Source organism: Rhinolophus ferrumequinum, chromosome 24, assembly GCF_004115265.2.
Source record: "Rhinolophus ferrumequinum isolate MPI-CBG mRhiFer1 chromosome 24, mRhiFer1_v1.p, whole genome shotgun sequence".
Lineage (NCBI taxonomy): Eukaryota > Metazoa > Chordata > Mammalia > Chiroptera > Rhinolophidae > Rhinolophus > Rhinolophus ferrumequinum.
In genome coordinates this window covers 25,373,189-25,396,446 of record NC_046307.1, presented here as the reverse complement: position 1 = coordinate 25,396,446, position 23,258 = coordinate 25,373,189, and the positions used below count along the sequence as shown (strand labels likewise).

At 49.0% G+C, this 23,258-nt stretch overlaps 1 protein-coding gene across 1 annotated transcript in view; it reads right to left on the bottom strand.

Annotated features, from left to right (window-relative positions):
• Window positions 1–23,258, bottom strand: part of GALNT10 (polypeptide N-acetylgalactosaminyltransferase 10) — a 178,605-nt gene that overhangs the window by 24,438 nt on the left and 130,909 nt on the right. Inside the window, exons 5-7 of the mRNA XM_033096272.1 lie at window positions 10,857–11,042; window positions 7,321–7,504; window positions 1,946–2,063 (exon numbers count right to left, since the gene is read on the bottom strand). Of these exons, the coding sequence (XP_032952163.1) occupies window positions 1,946–2,063; window positions 7,321–7,504; window positions 10,857–11,042 (488 nt within the window). The remainder of the gene's footprint in view (window positions 1–1,945; window positions 2,064–7,320; window positions 7,505–10,856; window positions 11,043–23,258) is intronic.

Here is a 23,258-nt window from a genome sequence, read left to right as displayed (position 1 = left end):
GAATGAAATCATTTTGGGTTTAGGAATTCCTTTGTGCAAATCTCCTCCATTCACTATTCTCCTCAAAGCAAGCTTCTGAAGGTGGACTTCTTGTTCAAGGAGGCTGGTTCTGGCCAGTGACACACTTGTTCTGAGTATTCAACCAACAAATATTTATTAAGTGTCTTCTCTGGGTCAGACAGTCCTTCTGGTACTTACGATATAGCAGTAAGTAAAACACACAAAGATCCCTACCTTACTGAAGTTTACATTCGGGTGAGAACTCAGAACACAGATGTGCCCATTTCTGGGAACAAACTTGGCAGGAAACTTCATAAATCAAGTTTGTTTCATTGATGATTGAGGAACTGTCAAGTAAAAACTCTTCTGATTCCTTGTGTGTGATTTCAGTGTATCCAAAAAGATGTGACATTTGGAAAACAAGATTGCATGGGTTAGGGATGCTAAATAAATGACATGTATGCCATTACTTGCCAAACCTGCACCCATGGCAGACATCACTAATCAATCACCACTCTTTTTGTGATAAGCTTGGATGCAGCCTCAGAATACACATCAACACAGAACTGGGGCAGCCTCCACCAAAGGATCAGAGTCGGCTGGGAGAGGAAATCTATTTGCAATTTCTGACTTAGATTGTTATTAAATTCACTTCACTGAGAGGCTGTAGAATATTCCAATAAATTAAGAATAACACCAGGAAGAGATAAACACTGAGAAGATAAGGTGGGAGATGGCAGCCACTTTCTCAGGCTAGTTTTCCTCTCAAGTGCTCTTCTCTCACATCCCTACTGAGGCCTATAAAACATGGTCAGTCAGAGCATGGGCTTTGCAGTCAGGCAGACCTGGGTTCAGGTCCTGGTTCTGTTCATTCTAACTGTGTGGGACCTTGGTTGGAGTCCCACCTCTCTCCCTGGGAAATGGGTATAACGATGATCCCACCCTCCTAGGGTTCTTGTGAGGATTAAATAAGTCAACTCGTGTTTGGCACCGGGTCCTGCTGGCTCTGTTCCGGGCTGAAATCCAGCTGTGACACACCACTGACATCCACTCTGACTGGTTGGTGCTTATGACATCAGAGTTGTTAAACGTTTTGAATATCACCCCTGGACATTAATATTAGTTTTATTTAGGGGTCTGGTCCCCTTACGGGAGACAACGTCAGAACTCTGGAGGTCAAACAGACACAGAACACTTTTCAAACAAAAATAATGTTTCAATAGAATTCTGGGTGGTTATTTTCCTGCTAATCAAAAATTCATGTTCCCCAGTTCTGAACTGCTCAACCAGTGCTATAGAGAATGACAGTAATGACATTGGTAATAAAAGTCTTTTAAGATATTTATTATGGACCACCCAACATGCATGGTCTCATTTAATCCTCTCAATAACCCCATGAGGATTTAAGTATCACTAAATCCATTCTATGGAAGAAGAAACTGAGTCTCAGCGAGGTTAGGATTCCTTGCCCGAGATAGGATGTCCTTGTCAGAGCTAGGATCTGACTTAGGCAATCTGACCCCAGCACTGAAGTCTTAATTGCTGTGTGTGACAATGGTCCTCTGCATTAAAAGCTGATGCCTGACTCAGAGTTGTGTATTCACAGGGGTTGGCCCAGTAATAGTGCTGCTGGCCATCCCCTGTTGGGGTAGGTGGGCGGGTGGGTGGATACACCTCACCAGAGGTTCTGGGGACGTGACAAGCAAGCCCTGGCCGACCACAAGGGCCCAGGACAGGCTAACCTTCCCCTCAGAGGGACCTGTTCTTCATCTGAGATCAACACAGAACCCCACAAATAAAGGGAGAGCATGACGTTTTTGCCTTAGGAGCACAGGGGCTGCAGAACCCTGAGGCCTCCGGTCTTTCCAGGCTCAGAAAGATACTAGGCAGGCAGCTTGCCAAGACGGGTGCCAAGGAGAAGCAGGCTTCCGGAGAACTGGCTCACCTTGAATGAGATTTCGTACTGCTCCCCTCCCCAGATTTCCAGGCCTGGGTCGTACCCGCCCAGCTCCCAGAACCACTTCCGATCCACAGCGAACAGTCCACCAGCCATCACGGGAGACCTGTCAGGGAAGAAGAGCGTGGTGTAAAGAAGTGGCCCTAACGGCCACGTGCTCCCCGTGCAGTCTGACACTGCTGTTCCCCGGGGATGACACAGCCCACATGTCTAGCAGGGAACCCAAGGCCCTTCTGAGTGAGGGTGCAGGATTTCTTCTTCCTTGCCTCCACATCCATTCATAAAAGCTACAATTTAACCAAATGGACTCAAAGTTCCTTTTCACGGTTAACACCAAAGAATACTTGTGAAATGAAATCACAGTACTTTTTCCCTGTGGGGCTGATCGCTGCATCCTATATATGTATCTTCAGTCCTTCCACTAGTTAAATGGCTCTAATCAGGTCTTTCCAAGACTGTCTATCCTGTAGAAATGTCTTAGAGAGATGAAGAAACATTAAGCTTCCTGGGCCTTACCCTAGAACTATGAAACAATCTCTAGGAGATGGAGCCGAGGAACCTGTGTTTTCAGACTCGCTCCTTGGAGGGTTTGTACTCAGTCAGCACAGACATTTGTCTGCTGAGAGTTTACAGAAGACAGTCTGATCTTTCAGCTAAACGCGTAAGATTAACTCCACTCATTCATTCTCTCTTTAGTTTATTCACTGAGTGCCAACTGGGAAGCAGATGCTGGAAGAACATGGAGGTAAACCAGAGTTGGATTGGGACTTCAGGAGATACCAGTGTGGTGGGGCAGCCACCTCAAGACAGAAGGATCCAGAGACAGCTGGGTGTACTAAGGGCCAACAGCACTATAAGAGCATGAAAGGAGAGAGTGTCTGCCGCCAGGTTTTGGGGATGAAGAGGGAGGCTGGGTGAGGAGGGAGGCTGGGGCGAAAGTCAAGGAAGGGTGTTCAGAGGGGTTGGCATTCGAGGTGGGTTTGGACAAGTGGGCACTGGGGGTAGGGAAGGCACCCAGAAGGAGAAAACAAGAGGAAAGACACCGAGATGATACATTTTGGGGTGTCATGGGGAATAGGAAGTCAGCATGGCAGCATGCCAAGCTCGAGGGGGACGCCTGCTGGGACCTGCCCAAATCCCTCAGGGCCCGTCACCCAGGGCCAGCACCTAAAAGGCGCCACTGGTGGTTGCTGTGTGAAAATCTCTGAGTGGCTGTGTCCTTGTCCGGCTCCAGTGGAAAACTCCAAGCCTTCAAATCAAAACACATTCTAGGCGCAACCTCCACATCCCCTCCCGGCTTCGGGAACTGCGAGCTCCTGGGAACGTGGATCCCAAGCTTCCTGTGGCAGCTGAGCCCTGACAGCACACAAGGGGATCCCCGCGACTACCCTGTTTCCCCGAAAATAAGACCTAGCCAGACCATCAATTCTAGCGCGTCTTTTGGAGCAAAAATGAATATAAGACCCCGTCTTATTTTACTATAAAAGACCGGGTCTTATGTAACATAAGACCGGGTCTTATATTCATTTTTGCTCCAAAAGACGCATTAGAGCTGATGGTCCGGCTAGGTCTTCCTTTCGGGGAAACACGGTATCTACTAAGGGCACGAATATGCCAGGTTCTGCACTGAACTAATTCATTAATAAAATGACTTCACGCCTCACGCTGACCTCACGAAGCTGGCCTCAGGATCGCCACCCCATTTTACGCACGTAGAAGCCAGAGTACCCCCAGGTGGCCCACTCAAGGCTGCACAGCTGCTAAGCAGGATTTGACTCTCTAACCTGTGCCACAGCCTCCACTCCTCCTCTCAGGAAGGAACAATCGAGCAGTAGGCAGCGAGTGAAGAGGACAGGGGATCAGCAACGGCGAAACCCTCACTGGGGCCTCGGCTCTCCTTCCCCTGTGGTGTGACCTAAGCAGAGGGTTTAACCCCCGAGCCTTGTGCTGCCCACTATAGCAGCCACTGGCCACGTGTGGCAACTGAACACTGGAAACACGTGTGGCTAGTCCGGATTGAGACGTCTGGGAAGTGTACGATACACATCGGATTTCTGAGATTTAGTGCGACATCAAGAGAAGGAAAGATCTCATCAATCATTTCAAAGTGTTGGCTACACGCTAACATGAAAATATCTTAGACATAATGGGTTAAGCATAGTACACTAATAGAATGCACTTTACCTGCTTCTCTTTACCTTTTTTTAAACGTGGCTATGAGAAAATTTACAAGTACGGATGTGGTTCGTATTATGTTTCTGCTGGAGGGCGCCGATTTCACATCTTTGGGCTTGTTTCCTGTCTATACAACTGATGTATATGTAGGTATACTTCCTAGCTCACCTTGCTAGTATATTTCTGGACCCAGGATTATAAGAAAAGAAGGTGTCATTAGTATCAATGCACCTTCGTCTTCCGAAGGCCGTGGGGCTTGGGTTTTCTGGCTGGAGCCTTAAATACACTGTTTGGAGGGGCAGAGTGTTTTGGACTTGGTGCTTCACGAGAAATCAAACCCAAGGCTCGGCACATGAAAGCCAGCCTGGGCAGGGGCCGAGGAGCTGCCTTCTTGAGAGCTACCTCACAACAGGTAGGCTGTTAGCCTTAAGGTATTTTGGAAGCTTGAGGCTTTGCCCCCAGAGGGAGGCCTGTCCTGGAGCTGGTTGTTTCCTACTGTGTTCAGCGATAATAGTAACAACAATCCTGAGTGTCTAGTGTGTGCCACTCACTTCACTGACATTATCCCCGGCTCTCACAAAGCCCTATTACTAGCCCCCATTTCAGATGGAGGAATTTGAAATTCAGAAACGCTATATGCTCTGCTTAAGGGCACGCAGTTGGTAAGTGGATGAGCTGCAATTCAAACTGGGGTCTACCACCCAAGCCCGAGTCTTTCAAATATCCTTCCCCCACGCTGTGCCTGCAGATTGCCCGCTCACTGGCACCGTGGGGAGGTGTGCAGAAAAGGACCAGGATTTCTCAAGTGGCCTCTCCCCTGGGTTTTGTCCAAGCACAATACAGAAGAGAGACTTCTGGAAGGACACAGAGGAAGGAGAGCCCCTGAGGAAACATCTAGCCCAGTGGCTGCCAACCGTGCCACCCACCAGCATCGCTGGGGAGCTTTAAAAAACAATGGTGTCCAGATCCTACCCCCAGACTCTGGTGGACTTGGTCTGGAGGGTGTCCTGGGTAAAGGGTTTTTTTGTTTGTTTGTTTTAATAAACCCCTGCCTGATGCCAATGGCAGCCAGCGTGGAGAGCCACTGTCAGGGTCCCGCCACCGCCCCAACATCCAGATGAGGAGACTGAGGCCCTGGGGAAACTGGCTGGGCCTCTGCCCCTGGCCAAATGCACGGCCTCAACTTACCCTCATCCTGAAATGAGGACGAGGAACGGACCAAGACCCACACTCATGTACCTTTCAAATCTCAGCGCCTACGAGTCAGCTCCTGGCAAAGGGTCAAACCATAAAGGGAGTTCTGGTTACCCTGAACATTCCTTTTTCTGGAGCAGCCCAGCTTCTGCTACAGGTCGTCTTGGGCAAGTGTCATTTCCTCTCTGAACTGGACCAGGAAGGGCTCTAATTAGTCGTGTTGGACCATGTTGAGGACACAGGGCAAGAGGGGAACACAAACGTCTGACCTGCTGACGGGGCACAGGGGCCCGCTCAGGCCCTCCACTCTCAGCTCGGGCTGCTCCATCACCCGGCCACCATCCATTTCCTCAAAGGCCACCTCCTCCTACCTCACAGCCTTTGCTGGGGCCCACAACATTAGGGGGGTCCCTTCGGGAATCCTGGGTATGCACTGTGCCCGTGAAGATGGCTGAGCTGCCAACAGCCCGCTTTCTCAGGTGGGGAGAGTGGGGCACAGAGAAGTGGGGTTCACTGGGGGCCAAACTGCAGTTAGGCAGGGGCGGCAGACAGATTAATGCCGCCCCCCACCCCCAGAAGTCAATGTCCTCAATTCCTGGAACCTGTGAATATGTTACCTTACACAGCAAAGGGACTCCACAAACGTGATTAAGTTAAGGATCTTGAGGTGGGGAGTCCCTCTGGTGGGCCCGTTGTAATGACAGGGGTCCTTATAAGTGAAAGGAGGAGGCAGCAGGGTCCGAGTCAGGGAAGGAGAAGTGATGATGCGAGCAGAGGACAGGGAGAGGGAGAGATGGGGGAGGGCTGGGGAAAGGGAGAGAGAGACAGGGAAAGGGGGGAAATCTGGGGGCCGTGGAGCTGCTATGCTGCTTGCTGGCTTTGAAGATGGAGGAAGGGGCTGAGAGCCAAAGAATGTGAGCAGCCTCCAGGAGCTGGAAAAAGCAGGGAAATGGATTCTCCTCTGGAGCATCCGGAGGGAATGCAGCCCTGCTGACACTGATTTTAGCCCAAGACTCATGTCAGACTTCTGTGCTCCGGAACCTTAAGAGAATAAGTTTATGTTGTTTTAAGAAGCCAGTAAGTTTGTGCTAACTTATGACTGCAGCCATAATTAGGAAACTAATCCAGCAGTAGAACCTGGACTTTGGCTTTGCACCCAAAGATCTTCTTGACATCTCCAGCAGTGCAGGGACGGCGGGCCCACTGTACAAGAAAGGACCCTTTCCAGCTTGGAGTACAGAGACGGACCGGGCTGTTTCTGGCTCAGCCACTTGCTCACTGGGTACCCTGGGGGGGACCCTGCCCCTCCTGGTCCTGACGCCTCAATATCCTCACCTGTAAGGAACTGGAGTCCATTCCCTGTAGCTTCCCTCCAGCTTTCACATTCTAGCATGCTATGAGTCCAGTCCACAACCCCAAACTTCCACCGTGGGACAAGCGGTTATTTCCCTAACCCCTCCGAGAGGGTGTGACAGAGTGATGGGGAAACTGGCTTCTGAGGCAGACAGACCTGCATGGACACTCAGCCTTTGCCACTTCACACTTGCTGTGTCACCTGGGCAAGTTGTGTAACCTCTTGGAGCTGTGGTGTCCGCACTGGAAAACCTGGATAATAGCTTTAATAGCTGCTGTGGGGCTTAAGAAGGATGAGGGACTAAGATTCCTGGCACAGTGCCTGGCGTGAGCAAGTGCTCAGGAGGTGGTGGGGAGGGTGGTGACGGTGGTGATGACCCCTGGGGCCAGGCTTCGGGGCGACAGCATGAGCAGCTCCCCTCACCCTTGGCTGGCACTCCTGGCAAACGGTGCTGAGTGGACAAGGAACAGGTGACCAGCTGGGTGGTCCACGAGCTGGGAGGGGCTGTGCTTCTGGTTGGGGACATCTGCCCTGGCCCCTATGTACCGGACTTTTGGGGGAGGTGGTGCCCCCGAGTTGCGTGTGTTGGGCAGGGGTCGCTGGGTCACCACTGGGACCAGCCTGAGTCGCTCATGCTTACTCAAATGGGTCGCTGGGGTCAGCTTTCTGCAGTTCTGGAGGGATCGGGATCCTCTTGTAGTACATCTCCCAGTCAAAGGCACCCCGCATGGCGTCCCCGGCCTGGGTCTCGTAGCGAAAGTCGTCGTGGTCAATCACGTCAATCATCGGGCACACGATGGTCTTCCGGTTCCGAGCGATGCGGTCTGAGGAAGCCGAGAGATGCCCGTTAGGGAGCAGAACGGGGAGCAGCTAACTGCACGACCCTGGTCTGCAGCGTACTCGCACTTTTAACGCGTTCCCTGGTGATTTCTCTGAACACTTGAGTTTGAGAATCCTGGAGAGGAAGGGAGGGCGCAGGCTTTAGGCAAGGGGCTCCCAGCCGTCCTGTTGACTACGCTGGGGTGGTGGTGGTGGTGGTGGTGGTGGTGGTGGTGGTGGTGTGTACGCGCACGCGCCCCTGGGCCAGCTACAAAACTGATGTCTCCAAGCCCCAGCGCTCTCCTCTGGGGGTGCCAGCGAGCTGTTGGGGCAGGCCAGTGGCAAGTGGGCTGTGCTGGGTTGCCTGGTGGCTTTGGGCCAGGAATTAAGATTAAGGCTTAGAATGGGGAGCCTGGTAGGTCTACAGCGACCTACAGCCCAAGCGTCATCAAGCTACCACATATTTTTCTCTCAGGAAAGAAAGCAGCATTTTTGCCTTTTTCTAAACTGCAAGACGTGATCCATAGGTGGGTCATGAAATTGACTTTATGTGTGTGTGTGAGTAATGAACTAAAAAAGAATACTAAATGTCAAGGTACATTCCAGGAGGTAAGCACTGTTTCAGGAAACTTGTTTCAGTCATACTGTATGTGTGTGTGTGTTTCAGTCATACTGTATGAGTATGTGTGTGTTTGCGCCCTGGATGGAGATGTCCAATGTATTTCTAGCGGTGGTGCATGGTCAAAAAAGTTTCAGAAATGCTATCATCAGTGTGTCCCCAAGTACGGACGCAGACGTAGGGCCACCAGTGCCAGATGCACACAGGGTGTGTTTAAACGCCCCCCAGGCCGCCCCTGCCCCCCTGCCCCAGGCCCACTGAATCAAAAACTTCTCCAGGGAAAGATCCAGAGAAGGCCTCCCTTCCTAATTATTCATGGCCATTCAGGGATTTCGCTTCCAGGGAGGGTTTGTGCTGAGGACACAGTGCTTTGCTGGATGCTGGCTAATTGTGGGAGGTCTGAGGGCAAGAGGGCATCAGAGAGGCAGCATCAGGTGCTGTGCTCACTTGGGGACAGAATGCCCAGGTTCGAACCCTGGTTTTGTCACCTACTAGCAGTATAACCTTGGAAAAGGTTATCGGATGACACTGAGCCTTGGTTTCCTTGCTGACAACAGGGAGGAAGACAGCATCTGTCTTGTGGGGTCTTTGAAGGCGACATGGGCCCATGGGGCCCAGATGCTTAACACGCGATCAGCACTCCTGGCATTCTGGGACCGGGATTGCTGAGAGGTTCGGAAGCAGGAGTTGGAAGGCTGAGCGTCCCTGGTGATTTCTCTGAACACTTGAGTTTGAGAATCCTGGAGAGGAAGGGTCCCTCAATTGTCTCATTTGCAATATGTGGGTAATAATGCCTGGTCTCCCTGTTCTACCACGTAACCATCAAATTCAAATGGGGATGTAGACGAGCGGAGCCATGACAACGACGATGGTGATGGTGACGGTGATGGTGGTGGTGATGGTGATGGGGGAGGAAATGACGATCAACAGGGGCTTTCCCTTAGAGGGCTGAATCCTTCGCAGGCTCAGCAATGGCTCCTCTCCAAAGAAGGCAGAGTGAGCTGCGCTCAGAGGTGTTAATGGCTTCAGAGACAAAGCCATGACGTGCTCTCTGCTGATCATATCAGCAGGGCAGACTTTTACATCTACACCACTGGTTCACATTTCTATTGGAAAAAGAGAAAAAAAGAGGGGGAATGGCTCTTCCACGTATGTCTGCAGATTATGAAAATTACTCTCAGACATTTCCACAGAAACAGAGTTAAGGACTATGGAGACGCCCAGCTCAACTTCCTGCCCCCCTCACCCCCTCCATTCTCTCTGTTTCTCACTGACCGACCCAACAAATGGGTTGTTCCTTCAGGACCATAAATTAGGTGCTTTATGGTGAGGCTTTCTTCTTTTTTGTTCTTTTTCAGTAACAAGAGGCAGATGCAGACCTCTTGGTTTAATTAAGTAAACAGTTTACCAGAAAACCTGGGTTATATCCTTGTTCTAACCCCGTGGGATCCTGGACCCTGGGGTTCGGAAGCACGTGATCTGCCCCTCAAGTTCCACGCTGATCTGTGCTGGAGCACACATTTGCTGGCTTATCCCATTTAACTGTGTGGATGCTGCCTCCGTCCTCACCCCTGAATGGTGGCTTAACCAGTGCTCCTCAAAGTGTGGTCCCTGGACCAGGAGCTGGTGAGAAATGCAGCTTCTCAGGCCCCACCCCGGAACTCCTGACTCAGAAACTCTGGGGTAGGGCCCAGCACTTTGTCTTTTAACAAGTCTTTCAGGTGATTCTACTGCACGTTCAGGTTTGCCTGAAACTGCAGTCCTCTTTGCTCCCTAAGCTTCCTGTTATGGAGAGCAGAGCCATCCATTTCTGAGGGGTTCGCTTTTCCCTTGGGATTAGTAAGTCTTCCCTACTCTGCCTCCATCCCTGTTCCTTGCCTGACTCACAGTCTCAATGGGACATTTCCTCTTCAGTGTCCCCGTCTTCACCGGCTCACCACCTTCATCAAAGCTGAACCCCTCAGGGTTCAGGCCTGTTTCACCAACCAGCCAAGAGGCACCTCACTGCTCAGTATCCAGGCCTCGCGTCTCCCTTCTGTCCTCAAAGCTAAGGTCGACAACGCCTGCATCACGCTGCCCTCTGTCTCTAGCCCTTCCCTGAGAGCTGTCAGAAACTCTCTGAAGAGGAAATGAATTCAGGGAAGCAGTAAGGAATCATGAAAGAGGACAGACTCTGGAGCCAGACAGAGGGTGACTTTGATGCTTATGGCCCAGGCGAACAAGTGAGTCACTCAGTATCTCTGAACTTCAGTTGCTTCTACTATACAAAGGGGATACTTTCGACCTGGCATGGTTGTGTGAGGATTAGAAATAATGTTACACCGTGCCTGGCTCACCGTAGCCGTGCAGGGCATGGTAACTGTCCTAAACTGATATGATAATGGCCCCCCACAACTTGGCTCTTAACAGTAGACAGCCTTGGCTTGCTTTCCAATAAATCTTGATGTAATCTGCGGGAAGCAATCATGTCACTAGACACTTGTGTGCCGTATGACTTTGGGCAGGTCACTTCCCTTTTCCCCTTTCCTTCTCTGTAAAATGAAGGGATGAGGCTGAATGGATTTTCAAGGTCTCTTGAGCACTCCTGAACTTCCGAATCCCTCGAGGCACATGGCACTGTGCTGGGTGCATCTCTAGCAGGCAAGGGACCCTTTGTGGGTGGCTCCCCGCAGAATGCAGGGTCCAGAGGCGGCTGGCTCATCCCAGGCCACCCCCCTCACTTTGGGAGGATCCCTTACCGAGCAAGGGGGGGAGCCAGTTGACATTGGCTTCACAGTGTGAGTCCAAGAACGTGATGACATCCCCAGTTGCTGCGGAGGCTCCCAGCATCCGGGTCCTTATCAGCCCTTCCCGTTTCTTGGTTCGGAGAATCCTCACGCTGGGGAAATGGGCCATATAGTCTTCAAGGGGCTTCTTCAGGTGCTCTGTGAGGGAGACAGAAGAGGACAGACGGACAGATGGGTCAGAATAGCTGCTTAGGAATCCTTCTTGTGACCCGCCCTTCCGTGGACAGTGTACTTTATGGTTTAGACACAGCTTTCCAGTGCCCTGCCTCACTGAACCTTTCAGATAGGGCCAAGAAGGGCAGAGGTCACCACCTGCGTGCTGCAAATGGGTGAAGTGAAGTTCAGACAGGTCCAGTGATAGTGCTAGACCTGGAATAGAGAGAGAACCTCTGCGGGCAGCTGTGGTTTATACCTGGCTGGGACTCTTTCCCTTATTTTCTGGTAATAATACTCAAGATTTTTCTGTGGGGAAACGACCCCTCTCTTCAGTCCATCAGACTTGGGTGGGGCTGGTCCCAATCCCGGGTTCCAAGAGGGAGGAGCACATGGCTTGGCTCTGACCAACCAGGGCACTCCATTCCTTTGGCCATAGTGATTGGTTCGGGGGATGGCCACATGACCTGATTTGTCCAAATAATGAATTCTGAGAGTTTTTTCAGAACTATTGAAAAATCAAGGTCCTTTCTGTCTGCTAGTTAGTCATCTGGTTGGCCATAAGTCTGGAGCTCCTGGTGACGTTGTTGGCAAAATGAAGTGAAGAACTGGTGGGGTGATCCGCTGAGACTGAAGCTAATATGTAAAAAGAGAGTCAAGAGATGGAGAGAGACATTACCCTGAATGTAATGATTCTCCAGCTCCCCTTGTGCCTGATGCAGATAGATTTCTAGATGTTCTTATTACAAGTGACAATAAATTCCTCTTTTGCCTTATTCTAATGCCAGCTGCATTTCTGCTCCATGCCTGGAAAAGTTCTTCTGAACAAATTTCAAAGATGGTCTCTTTCTACTATAATGCTGCTGTCTCTTTAATTTTAATCAGGGTTTGGGCCCTTTATGAAAACTCTAGTATGGCTACAAAAAAAAACCGTATTAGTTTACATCATACTTAATAATGAAATATTGAATGCTTTACTCCTATGATCAAGAGAAAGGCTGTATGTTTTCTTATCACTTCCTTTCAATATTACGCTAGAATTCCTAGCTAGTGCAACTGGTAAGACAAAAAAATAAACGGCATAAAGACTGGAAAGAGAGAGGTAGTGAGGTCTTTAATTATAGATGACATGACTGTTTACATAGAAAATCCTAAGAGTCTACAAAGAAACTAGAACTAATAGGTAAACTTAACATAGTTTCAGGGTACAGGTCAACATTTTAAAATCAATTGTATTTCTATTTACTAGAAAATTAAAAAACAATTGGAAAATGCAATTCAAATGGTAAAAAAAATACCACTTACAATTTAACAAAAGAAGTGCAAATTGCATCCTTTGAAAACTACAAAACATTGTTGAAAGGAATTAAAGACTACCATAAATGGACAAATAGCCCATGTTCTTGGATTGGATAACTTAATATTGTTAAGATGGTAATACCTCCCATGTTGATCGCCAGACTCAATGTGATTAAAATCACAACTGACTTCTTTGCAGAAATTGACAATTGACAGTTGATCCTAAAATTTATGGAAATGCAAGAGAGGAGGGGATCCAGAGCAGCTAAAAAATCTTTTGATGACTTACACATGAACATTGAGAGCAACACTATTCACAATCGCCAAATGGTGGAAACAACCCATTTCTAACATCTCATGAATGTATAAACACATATGGAATATATTCATACAATGGACTATTACTCAGCCATAAAAAAGGATGATTTCATTTGTATGAAATTCCAAAATAGGTGCTCCATAGAGACAGAAACTGGTCGCCAGAGACAGAAAGGGGGAGTGGGGAGTGACTACTTAATGGGTATGGACTTTTCTTTTGGGGTGACAAAAATATTTTGAAACTAGATAGAGGTAATGGTTGCACGACACTGTGTATGTACTAAATGCCAATTAATTGTATACTTGAGCATGGTTAATTCTGTGTGAATTGTACCTCAATTTTTAAAAATGGGTAAAGACTATAAACAGGTACTTCTCCAAAGAGATATACAAATGGCCAGTAAGCATGTCACACATCGCTCTGGTGCGGCAATTTCTGTCAAATAAAAATATTACGGTGTGTCCTCATCCACCTTATTCACTGGATCGGGCACCGTGCGACTTCTGGCTCTTCCCCAAAGTCAAAACGATTCAGGACATGGAGGCAGCCACAACAGTGCAACTAAAGACACTGACGAAAGAGGACTTCCAGAACTGCTTCAGAAAGTGGCAAGAACAATGGGATAAGTGCGTTCAAAGCGAGGGGAAGTATATTGAGGGGGATTAATGTCAATGTGTATTTTACTGTAATAAATATTTTTAAATTTAAACATTCACTGTATTTTTAAAAAATTTTATTGGGGAATATTGGGGCACAGTGTGTTTCTCCAGGGTTCATCAGCTCCAAGTCGTTGTCCTTCGATCTAGTTGTGGAGGGCGCCGCTCAGCTCCAAGTCCAGTAGCTGTTTTCAATCTTTAGTTGCAGGGGGTGCAGCCCACCATCCCATGCAGGAATTGAACCGGCAACATTGCTGTTAAGAGCTCGCGCTCTAACCAACTGAGCCATCCGGCCGCTCCTCTGGCAGCTCAGCAGCGGCTCGTTGTCTTCAATCTAGTTGTGGAGGGCACAGCTCACTGGCCCATGTGGGAATTGAACCGGCAACTCTGTCGTTCAGAGCTCACACTGTAACCAACTGAGCCATCCGGCCGCCCTTCACTGTGTTTTTTGATCACACCTTGTACACCCACAAAAAGAATGAGAATGTTCCATAGTAATTTTATTCATTATAACCCCCAAATAGAAACAACCTAAATGTCCATCAACAGGTAAATGGATAAACTGTGGTAGAGTCACACAATAGGTTCCTTCTCAGCAATAAAAGGAACACATTTATGGTACATCCAACCACATGGATGAATTTCAAAATTATTATGAGGAATCAATGAAGCCACACAAAAAATAACTTAGTGCATGATTCATTTGAAGTTCATCAACAGCCAAAATAATCACACTGATTGAAGTAAGAACAGTATTTGCCCTTAGGGTGCGGGGACTGATTGGAAGGAAACATGAGGGAATCTTCTGGGTGAGGCAATTTCTATATCTCAACTGGGGTTCTGGTTTCCCAGTTGTATTATAACATTTGTGTTTAACATTTGTTAAACCTCATGGAATTGTATACTTAAGATACCTGTGCATTTTTTTTCACTGTAATTTTTACCTTAATTTAAAAAATACTGGTCAAAACAGACATTCATTTTCTCAGCTGGGGGAAGCTGGAGTGTAGTGAAAGTGTCACTGACTAGCAATAAGGAGAATTGGGCTGTGTTCCTATCTCTGGCACAGTGAGCCCACCACTTATTTCTTCTGGTCCTCGGTGCTGTCTCTGAATCAGGGTTTGGACCAGCAGGTCTTCGACAGCCCTGGGCCCGGGCCTCACAGAAGCCCAGGTAGCACATGACTGCAGCTGCCGGGCTCTCTGCCCTTGCCAGCCCCTGGGTGATCATCTTCTGTAACCCAAGCCCGAATCCTGCTCTGAATTCACTCCACCAGGAGTTGGAGCAGGAAGGGCCTCCTAACTCAGGGGGTGTATCCAAATCACCTGGTGAACTGGCTGTCTGGGCATCACCTCAAGCGACTGTGATTTGGTATTAGGTTGGTGCAAAAGTAACTGCAGTTTAAAAGGTTAAAAAGAATTGCAAAAACCGCAACTACTTTTGCCCAACCTAATAGACCGAGGGTAGCACCCAGCATCTTTGGTTTTACTTGACTGACAGGGGATTGTGACACACAGTCAGGCCTGTAACCCGCTGGGGTAGTTTCATCTCTTCATTTTATAGATAGAAAGCTGAGGTCCAGAGAAGGGAAGGGCCCCTCTCTGGCACACAGTTAACATTAGAGCTGTGTTTCGAGCCAGGGGCCTCTGGCTGCTTGGTGCAGAACCTACTGAACCTTTTCATTTACCCTCTATAGAAATGAATCACTTTTGCTGCTAAGGCAGATTATGATTTGCAAGGCAGATTCACATATTTTATCCCTCTTGGTTCATAAAATCATAATCTGCAGTGTTTCTCTGCCTTTGACAGATGACAAAACCGATGCTCAGAGAAGCTAAGAAACTTGCCGAAGGTCACACAGGCCGGTACACAGCTGGGCTCTCTGTAGAAACATGTTTTCCCCTTCTAGTCATGTCTTCCCAGCTTTGACAATCATGTACTGTTGGCATGAGTTTTGCCTCCTCTACCTACCCTAAGACAATTTACTTAGGTTTTTTAAAAATCCACTCACTTTTTTAAATTAATATTTTTTATTTAATTAAATTTATTTTAAAAGGAAATGTTAAACATCACAAATGGAAAATCAGTACCATTTGTGAGGGAGCTAATAAAAACTCCAAACAAATGAAAATCAGACAATGTTACTAGATTTTAGCCAGATACCCCTGCCTCCCCATGTCCGGGGAGCTTAAGGTCTGCCCTCTCTTTGTCAAGGAGGGAGCTATGGGCACCAACCGCGACTTTCCATCTGAGGTAATCAGAAGAAACAAAAAAGTTGAAAAGAGAAAACGTTCTCTCCACGCGCCCATGTTACCTAATGCAAAGTCTCCAAACCACCCGAGATTGTCTCAGGTACCACTTAAAATCACTTCTGTGCTGACACACTTAGGGAAACACTGCTCCCGTCACTTGATTTACGTCTCTAGAAACCTGTACGAGATGAAGTGTGTTTTGTGTGATGTTGCCTAGCATTTTGTCGGTCGGAGCAGTTAAAAGATATAAAGAGAAAAGATGATCTACACATACACAACCCGAGGCTGGTAAACTGAAAAATACCCCCGCTTGCCTTCTTGCTCCCTCGCAAAGATTAATATGGCTTCTCCCGCCCTTTCCCACTTATCTTTGGAACAGTGACTCTGTAGAAAGCAGAAATCAATTTGCCCTAATTGAGGGACTAAATCTTTCCAAAAGAGGCTTTCTTGGGCACCGAGACAGGAGAGCAAGAGGCATGATCGTGCGCCAGATGTGCTGCTGTTGGGGCAGGAACTCTATCTTACAAAGAGAAAAATGCACAGTCATTGTATCCGCACTTCCTCTTGGCCGGGTTCAACTGGTAGGTCATTAACTGGAGGGTGAGCTAATCTCCCACACCACACACCACTACTCCCATCAGAAGGAGAAATATGACCCTGTCCAGCTCTAATCATGGAGGGCCCCGCTCGGGCCGAGCCCCGTCGCTAAATCACCCCGAACGCAGATGGCTGCATCATTACAGATCAACCAATTAAGGCCTTTTGACAGCTTGTGGTAAAATCGGAGCCATTATTTAGGGGGCAATTATGCTCCTCCTGTCCTTATTAGAAAGTACATTTACACAAAATCAAGACTGTTGCCTTATTTTGCCACTTGGATGAGGACATTTCACAAAGTCACAGCATTTTAGAACTGAAAGGGACGTTAGACGATGGTGATGATGATGGTGATGGTGATGACAATTACAGGGAACAATTACTGAGGCCCTGCTCACACACGGAGCTCCCGGCTTCCTGTACATCATCTCCGACACCTACAGCAACACTACAAATGGGGTGTTTTATACAAGGAGATGTCATGAGGCTTAGAGTGGGTGATGTAACATGCCCGGGGAACACAGTTTACAAATGATGAAGCTAAGGTCTAAAACTCAGCCCCACCTGACTGTAAACCAGCAGGCTCTCCCGACAGCACCAAGCCCATCTCTGCCTCACTTCAGTCAGTCCCTTCATGCTACCCAGAGGGAGATGGGGAGGGCTGGAGAAGTCAAACGTCTTGCCCAGTATGTGTGACACAGCGTTGGCCACCCTGGAATGTCCCCCAGCCTCACAAGCCCTAGGACAGGCATGGTAAACAGGTTTCACTGAAGTGTTAACGCTCATGGTTTGTAATGGACACCTAAAGCTGTGTTAAGAAAGATTCTGAGGCTATATCCTGGCTCAGCATGAAAGTGTCAGGGCTAAGAATAGATGTCTGCCACCCGAATGCCACATAAGCCTCATTCCTATTCTAGGGGCTGCTGTGATTATAAAAGCAATACAGAATTGATTTTGCCCTCACTACCCCTAATTTCCGAATGAGCCAGAGCCATCCAAATAGGGGGGAGCTGATTCCGGAGCTGAGCCCCCTCACTGTGAGGCTCGAAGTAGCACTTATCAGAGAGCTCACAGGTGGGTTCTGGGCGCCCCACCAACCTCTCCTTGGCATTTGTTCTCTGCCTGCCTCTGCCTTCAAACAAGGACTGTGGTGTAGCTGGGTAACCTCCCCGGCTCCTCACCCCTCCGGTGGGCTAGCCCTGGGCACGTGCCCTGGGCTGGCTCCCACAGCTCCCAGGGGGTCACGTGGAGCTGCCACTGGGGTGCCTGGCACAGTCATCCTTACTGGCCGCCTCCCCTTCCTGTTCTCACTTCCACACTCTCTTACAGGCATTTCCCCACATCCCCCCCAAAGACCTACCTCCACTCAAATCCTATCTCAGGGCTGCTTCATGAAACCCAAACGAAGACACCCTCCAAGTAGCGGGTACGACTCAGAGGCTGTCACGGCTGACTCTGTGACTCCACGAAGCTGACAGTGGTGATTTCGGTTCAGCAACATCTTGTTCTTTGGCGCCGGGTTTGTATAAATAGCGGTTACCGCACGTTCAGTACTCACCATACCAAGAACTAACCCTAAGACCGTACCCGCACTGACTCATCTAATCTTCACAAACACTCCACCAGGCAGGTCATGATTAATGTCCCTGTTTTACTGATGAGGAAACGGGGGAACAGAGAGGTTTAGTAACTCTCTCCAGGGCCAAACAGCTTGAGCAGGTGGCAGGTGTTGGCTTTAAACCCAGGCAGTCTGGCTCCAGAGCCTGTAGTCTTCTCTGGTAAACTTTTTTAATGAGTAAGCATCACTTCAAACATATGAAAAATGTAGGACAGAATAATGAACGCCCATCTACCCATCACTCAGCTTCGGGAACTGTCAACGCCTGGTCACCCTCGTTTCATCCGTGCCCCTGCCCACTGGATGATACAGGAGCTCACGGAGTCTGCACTCATAACCACTGGGCTGTCTGGAAGACAAAAGCCAGGGCGACTGACGTGGAAGGACCTTACGATTCCACTGGACTGGCACTTGTCCCTCTCCCAAGAACACGCCCCGCGAGTTACCTGAGTGTGGGGCACACCCAGGAATATGTGTTGGTTATCTCACTGGATTTCCCTGAAAAACACTACAAGGACGGTGGGGCAGGTCTCATCAATTCTTGTGTCACCAAAGAGGAAACTGAGGCCCAGGGAAGGGAAAGCTTTGCCCCAAGTCTGTCAGCTGGTGAAGACTGAGTGAGGGCCAGGACTCAGGGCCTGTGCTTCCCACGTCCTCACTGTACATCCCAGCAGAAAACACACACACACACACACAAACACACACACACATAGACTCACACGGGCTTCCCTTGTTCCTGTCCCCTCCTGTCTGGTGTGAGGCACTTACGACCCTGAAGATGGTTCTGCCTGGGGAGTTGTGGCACAGGGAGGAGCTGCACGCCAAGAGCTGGTGTGGGTTGAATTGTGTCCCTCAGGACCTACCCCCTCGGACCTGTGAAAGTGACCTTATTTGGAAATAGGCTCTTTGCAGATGGAATCAAGTTGAGGTCATCCTGGTTTAGGGTGGGCCCTAATCCAGTGACTGGTGTCCTCATATGAGGGAAATCTGGACACACAGAACTCCATGTGATGATGAGGTAGAGACGGGAATGTTGTGTCCAGATGCCAAAAAATGCCAAGGATTGCCAGGAACACCAGAAGCTAGGAAGAGGCAGGGAAGGCTCCTGCCCTAGAGCTTTCAAGAGATGGCCCTGCTGACACCTTGATTTTGGACTCTAGCCTCCAGAATTGTGAGAGAATCAACTGCCGCTGTTTTAAGCCACCCGGTTTGTGGTATCTTGTTACAGCAGCCCTAGGACACTACGACAGAAGGGGGAGTTTCTCACATATTGGCACTGTACGAGTGACACGGCAAAAACATGGCCCTGGTCCAGGCTACTGCTGTCCCTTGTCTGGACCACTGTAGTCTACGGCCAACTGCGGTAACCACGCTGTTCTTGCTTCCACTCTGTCCCCCTTCCGCTCAGTGTGTAGCAGCGGTTCAGGTGGTCTCTGAAAAGAGCAGCAAACTGCATCTTGTCACTTTTCAATGGCTCTTGGAAGAAGGTCTAAAATCCTTACCAGGGATGATAACACGGTGCATGGTTGGTCCCCACCCCCTCTCCAGCCTGATATTGCCTCTCCCTTTCTTCTAATCCATCCCCAATCTTCTTCCCGGTGTCCACAGGCCCATGATGTCCCCTTCTGTCAGGACTGCAGAGATCCCACGACCCTCCATACATACATTCCCCCTAGTTTACTCCTGTTCACCACTCAGAGATCGGCTCAAACTTGAACTTCTCAGTGAAGCTTTTCCTACCCTCCCAGACCACAGCAGGTCTCTAGGGCAGATGGGCACAGAGCTCTGGAACTGGTCTTTCACATACTGAGTTCAGGTCACCCTTCCATATCCATGGAATTACTTACTGTCTCCCTCCAGCTCTAAGGTCCAGGCAGACAAGCTCGGTGAACCGTCTGCTCGCCAGTGCACCCCTCACGCCGGGGGCAGAGCCAGAGGTGCCTGCTGAGTCCACAGGCCTTCCTCCTGCATCACCTGATGTGATTTGATTTCCCTGTGAGGGAAGCAGCTCATGGTCCATCACCCTCATTTCAAGAGAAGACGCTGTTCTGGTCCAAGGTTACACAGCCAACCAGGTAAGTGGTGAAGACTGGACTCAAATCCAGTTCTATTTGTTCAGAATTTTTGCTCACTGCTATGTGTAATCAAATTAATTCCCAGGTAGAATCCCGGAGTTTCAATCTCTGCTGCCATGGAGCCTTACAGAGACACCTGCTGAGGGGCACCAGAAATATAGGAGCTCTGTGTGTTCCATGCCCTGGCAGGACCCAGAGCATGTGGAGAGGGCCCCACGGATGGTCCCCCAAGGGGAGAGGAGGGGAAGGGAAGTAGGAGCAAGTCACAAACCAGACAGTTAGCATCGTCCCTGTGTCACTGCTGGTTCTCTAGCCCCCAGGGCTGTTGTTAACAATGCAGAGGCCACGGCAGGTGAGGCTGCCCTTTGGCTTCTGAGAGACGTAGGTGTCCCGGGTCTTGTCATGTCTCAGCTCTGCTGGGCTTCTGGCTGTTCGAGTGTCGCAGCGCATTTGTTTCCAGATTGATTCATTTACTTGCAAGTCTCAGACAGTGTATTCTAAGGCACTGCCAATCCATTTGCAGGAGGGAGGGCACATAGCGGTCAAAAGAGGCAGCCTCTGTCCTGCTTTGATAATCAGGTGTTTCTAGCCAAAAATTAAGATGAGGTGGACCCTCACCTTTATTATCACTGTCATTGTCAGGATGTCTGTCAAGTGCTGACTGTGTGCCTAGCCCCTGTGTTAAATGCTGTTATTTATCCACATTGTCTCATCTCATTACCATGACAACTCTATTAGGTAGGCACTGTTAACCATCTTAGACAAGGGGAAACTAAGGCTCAGAAATGTTCTACGCTAGCCTATGTTCAGATAGCTGGTAGGTGACAGCCAGAAGTCATGCCAGGTGTTTGATCTCAAAGCTGATATTATTGACTATGAAACTACACTACCCATCGCTGTTCCTGGTCTCTCCATTCCGCCTGGTGGGTACCAGTTTCCAATCCCACAACCTCAGCCCGATCCCCCACCTCCTGGGGTGTCCAGGGCTTCCACTTGCTCCAAAAAATGTACAGACAGATAAATATAAATAGCGGGAAAATCAGAAAGAGAGGTCGGGAAGGAAAGTTATGTGTGCCCCGGGATGGGTTTTGGCAGGTGAAATGCACAGGCATTTGAGCATCATTTACTGTTTGGAAAACAGACTAGTCCTTCAGGAGAGACACGCTTTTTCTGGCCCTGAGTCCCAGGAAGGAATTTCAGAGAGTGGCAGAGCTGAGACGGGGCTCAGAGTTCAGTTGGAAGACCTTTCTCAGTCTCCTTTGACATGGGTCCTCTCTATACGACAATCTAAGGCGTAACAGACACCTTTGATGTGTGGGTTTGAAAAACCAACCACTTCCTTTCCCCCTTCCCATCCCCCTTCCTGCTTCTCACCCTCCTTTTCTCCTTGATAATTACTGAGATCATTATATCTCAATATAATTGAGATATAATTTTATTGGGTGAGCTTTATTGAGATAGAATTCACGCACCACACAATTCGCCCATTTAAAGCATACAGTTCAGTGTCAACCAACCCCTTCCTGCATTGCTCAAAATAGCGAACCAACTGTACCTTAGCGAAGGAATTTCTGCGGGGGAGAATTCAGTTCAGTTTAATCAGAAAGCATTTGCTGCACTCCTGCTGCGTGTCAGGACCCATGCGGGGTACAGTCCTTTCTGCTCATCTAACCTGGTGGTTTTCTAAGTGTGGGCCCCAGACTAGTGGCACCGGCATCAGCTAGGAACGTACTAGAAATGCCAATACTCAGGCCTGACCCCAGACCTCCTGACCCAGGTGGGTGGGGCCTGCTGACCTGGATTTTAAAAAGCTCTGCAAGTGATTCTGATATGTGCCAACATGTGAGAAACACTGGGCTGACTTATTGCAGTGGGTGAGCTCAGAGAAATAAACCTAGGCCATCGTGGTCATATTAGAGTAACTAAATGATTAGAAACAGAAACCTACATTTCCTGCTAGAATAACAGAAAAACGGAAGCTCTCCGGGAATCTAAGCCTGTGTCCTGGCCCCTAGCAAACCTGCGAAGGGCCTGGGTACTGGCTCGCGTGCTCTCCCATCTTCCTCCTCAGACTCACAGAGGTCCCCACCTGGCCGGGCCTCCCCTTCACCTCCCTTCCCAACCCTCCTGTCACCCTTCAAGTGAGACAGATCTGACAAACGAGTGCAGCTCCTGACAGGCTCATAGCAAGGGCTCTCAAACCTGAGCCCTACGAATCCCAGGGGACCAGTGAAGTCACAGAGATTCCAATTCCATGTATTGGGGCATAGTGGCTTTCAAATCTTTCAGCCATAAACCATAAAAAGAAATACACTTTTACATCATGACCTGGAACACCCATACATAACTGAAATACAAGGGGTGATACACTCAGGTAGTTTTTTCCTACTCTATCTTCTTGTATTTCATTTTTGTTAAAAAGCTGGTCATGACCCCAGAAATGGATTTCATGACCCTCCAGAGGGCCTACCCCACTCGGAAGAGCCCCGGCCTAGGGCACGGCCTGAAACCTGCAGTGTGGCAGGACGGCTCACTCGATCCCGAGGCCCTGAGCTGCAGCCCCTCAGCCGAGGCTGGCTGTCCTTGCACGGCACCCGTTGTTACTGTTAGGATTATCGGGCTTCCGAGAATGCACAGAAATGGACCGAGGTCCAGTTCTATAAACAGGACTGTCACTGCATCGCTCATCTCAACAGGTCATGACTAGAATTCCTGGATGCTGATTTGCCATCTCTGGAATACCACATGGGTGGAGAAAGTCATGACTCCCACATGGTCTTTTTCCTTCTGCCAGACTCAGGAGAGCATATTTTACGTGTCTTTCCTCTCACCATAAGAGCGGCCAGAAAAATGTGTGTATCGGAGCTTTTGCATCAATGGGCCTACTGTCTCGGCAGCCGGAAAACATGAAAGACACAGCAGATCTGAGGGAACCGGGCCTAAACCTTTTTTTCAAAGCCAGCAAAGCTCTGACATCTGGCTGACTCACGTTCTGAGGCAGGGGTCTCAATCCTATCCTACTCGATGTCCCTTTATGTAACAGTTATTTTGTATGGTTTCCTTTAATATTCTTCTAAAATAAAATCCGTAAACAATATACCCTGCTTAACACCCAACTTGAAAAAATTCTATATAGTGCCCCAACGGCGACATAAAGGAGAAGTAGTAGAATACCATGTGTTTCAATAAGCAAATGCTTGGGATGAGCACACGAAGACACACAAGTGGCCAAATGCTGGTACCTGGAAGTGTCATATACTGGAATACACATAAGTTCACCTTGCAGACTAGTACAGGTATGTGGGTTGGCAAGTCAGGTCCCCTGAGCAGCACTGCTGCTGAGGTAATTTACTAAAACGGTGAACAACTTCTGGTTGAGCTCCAA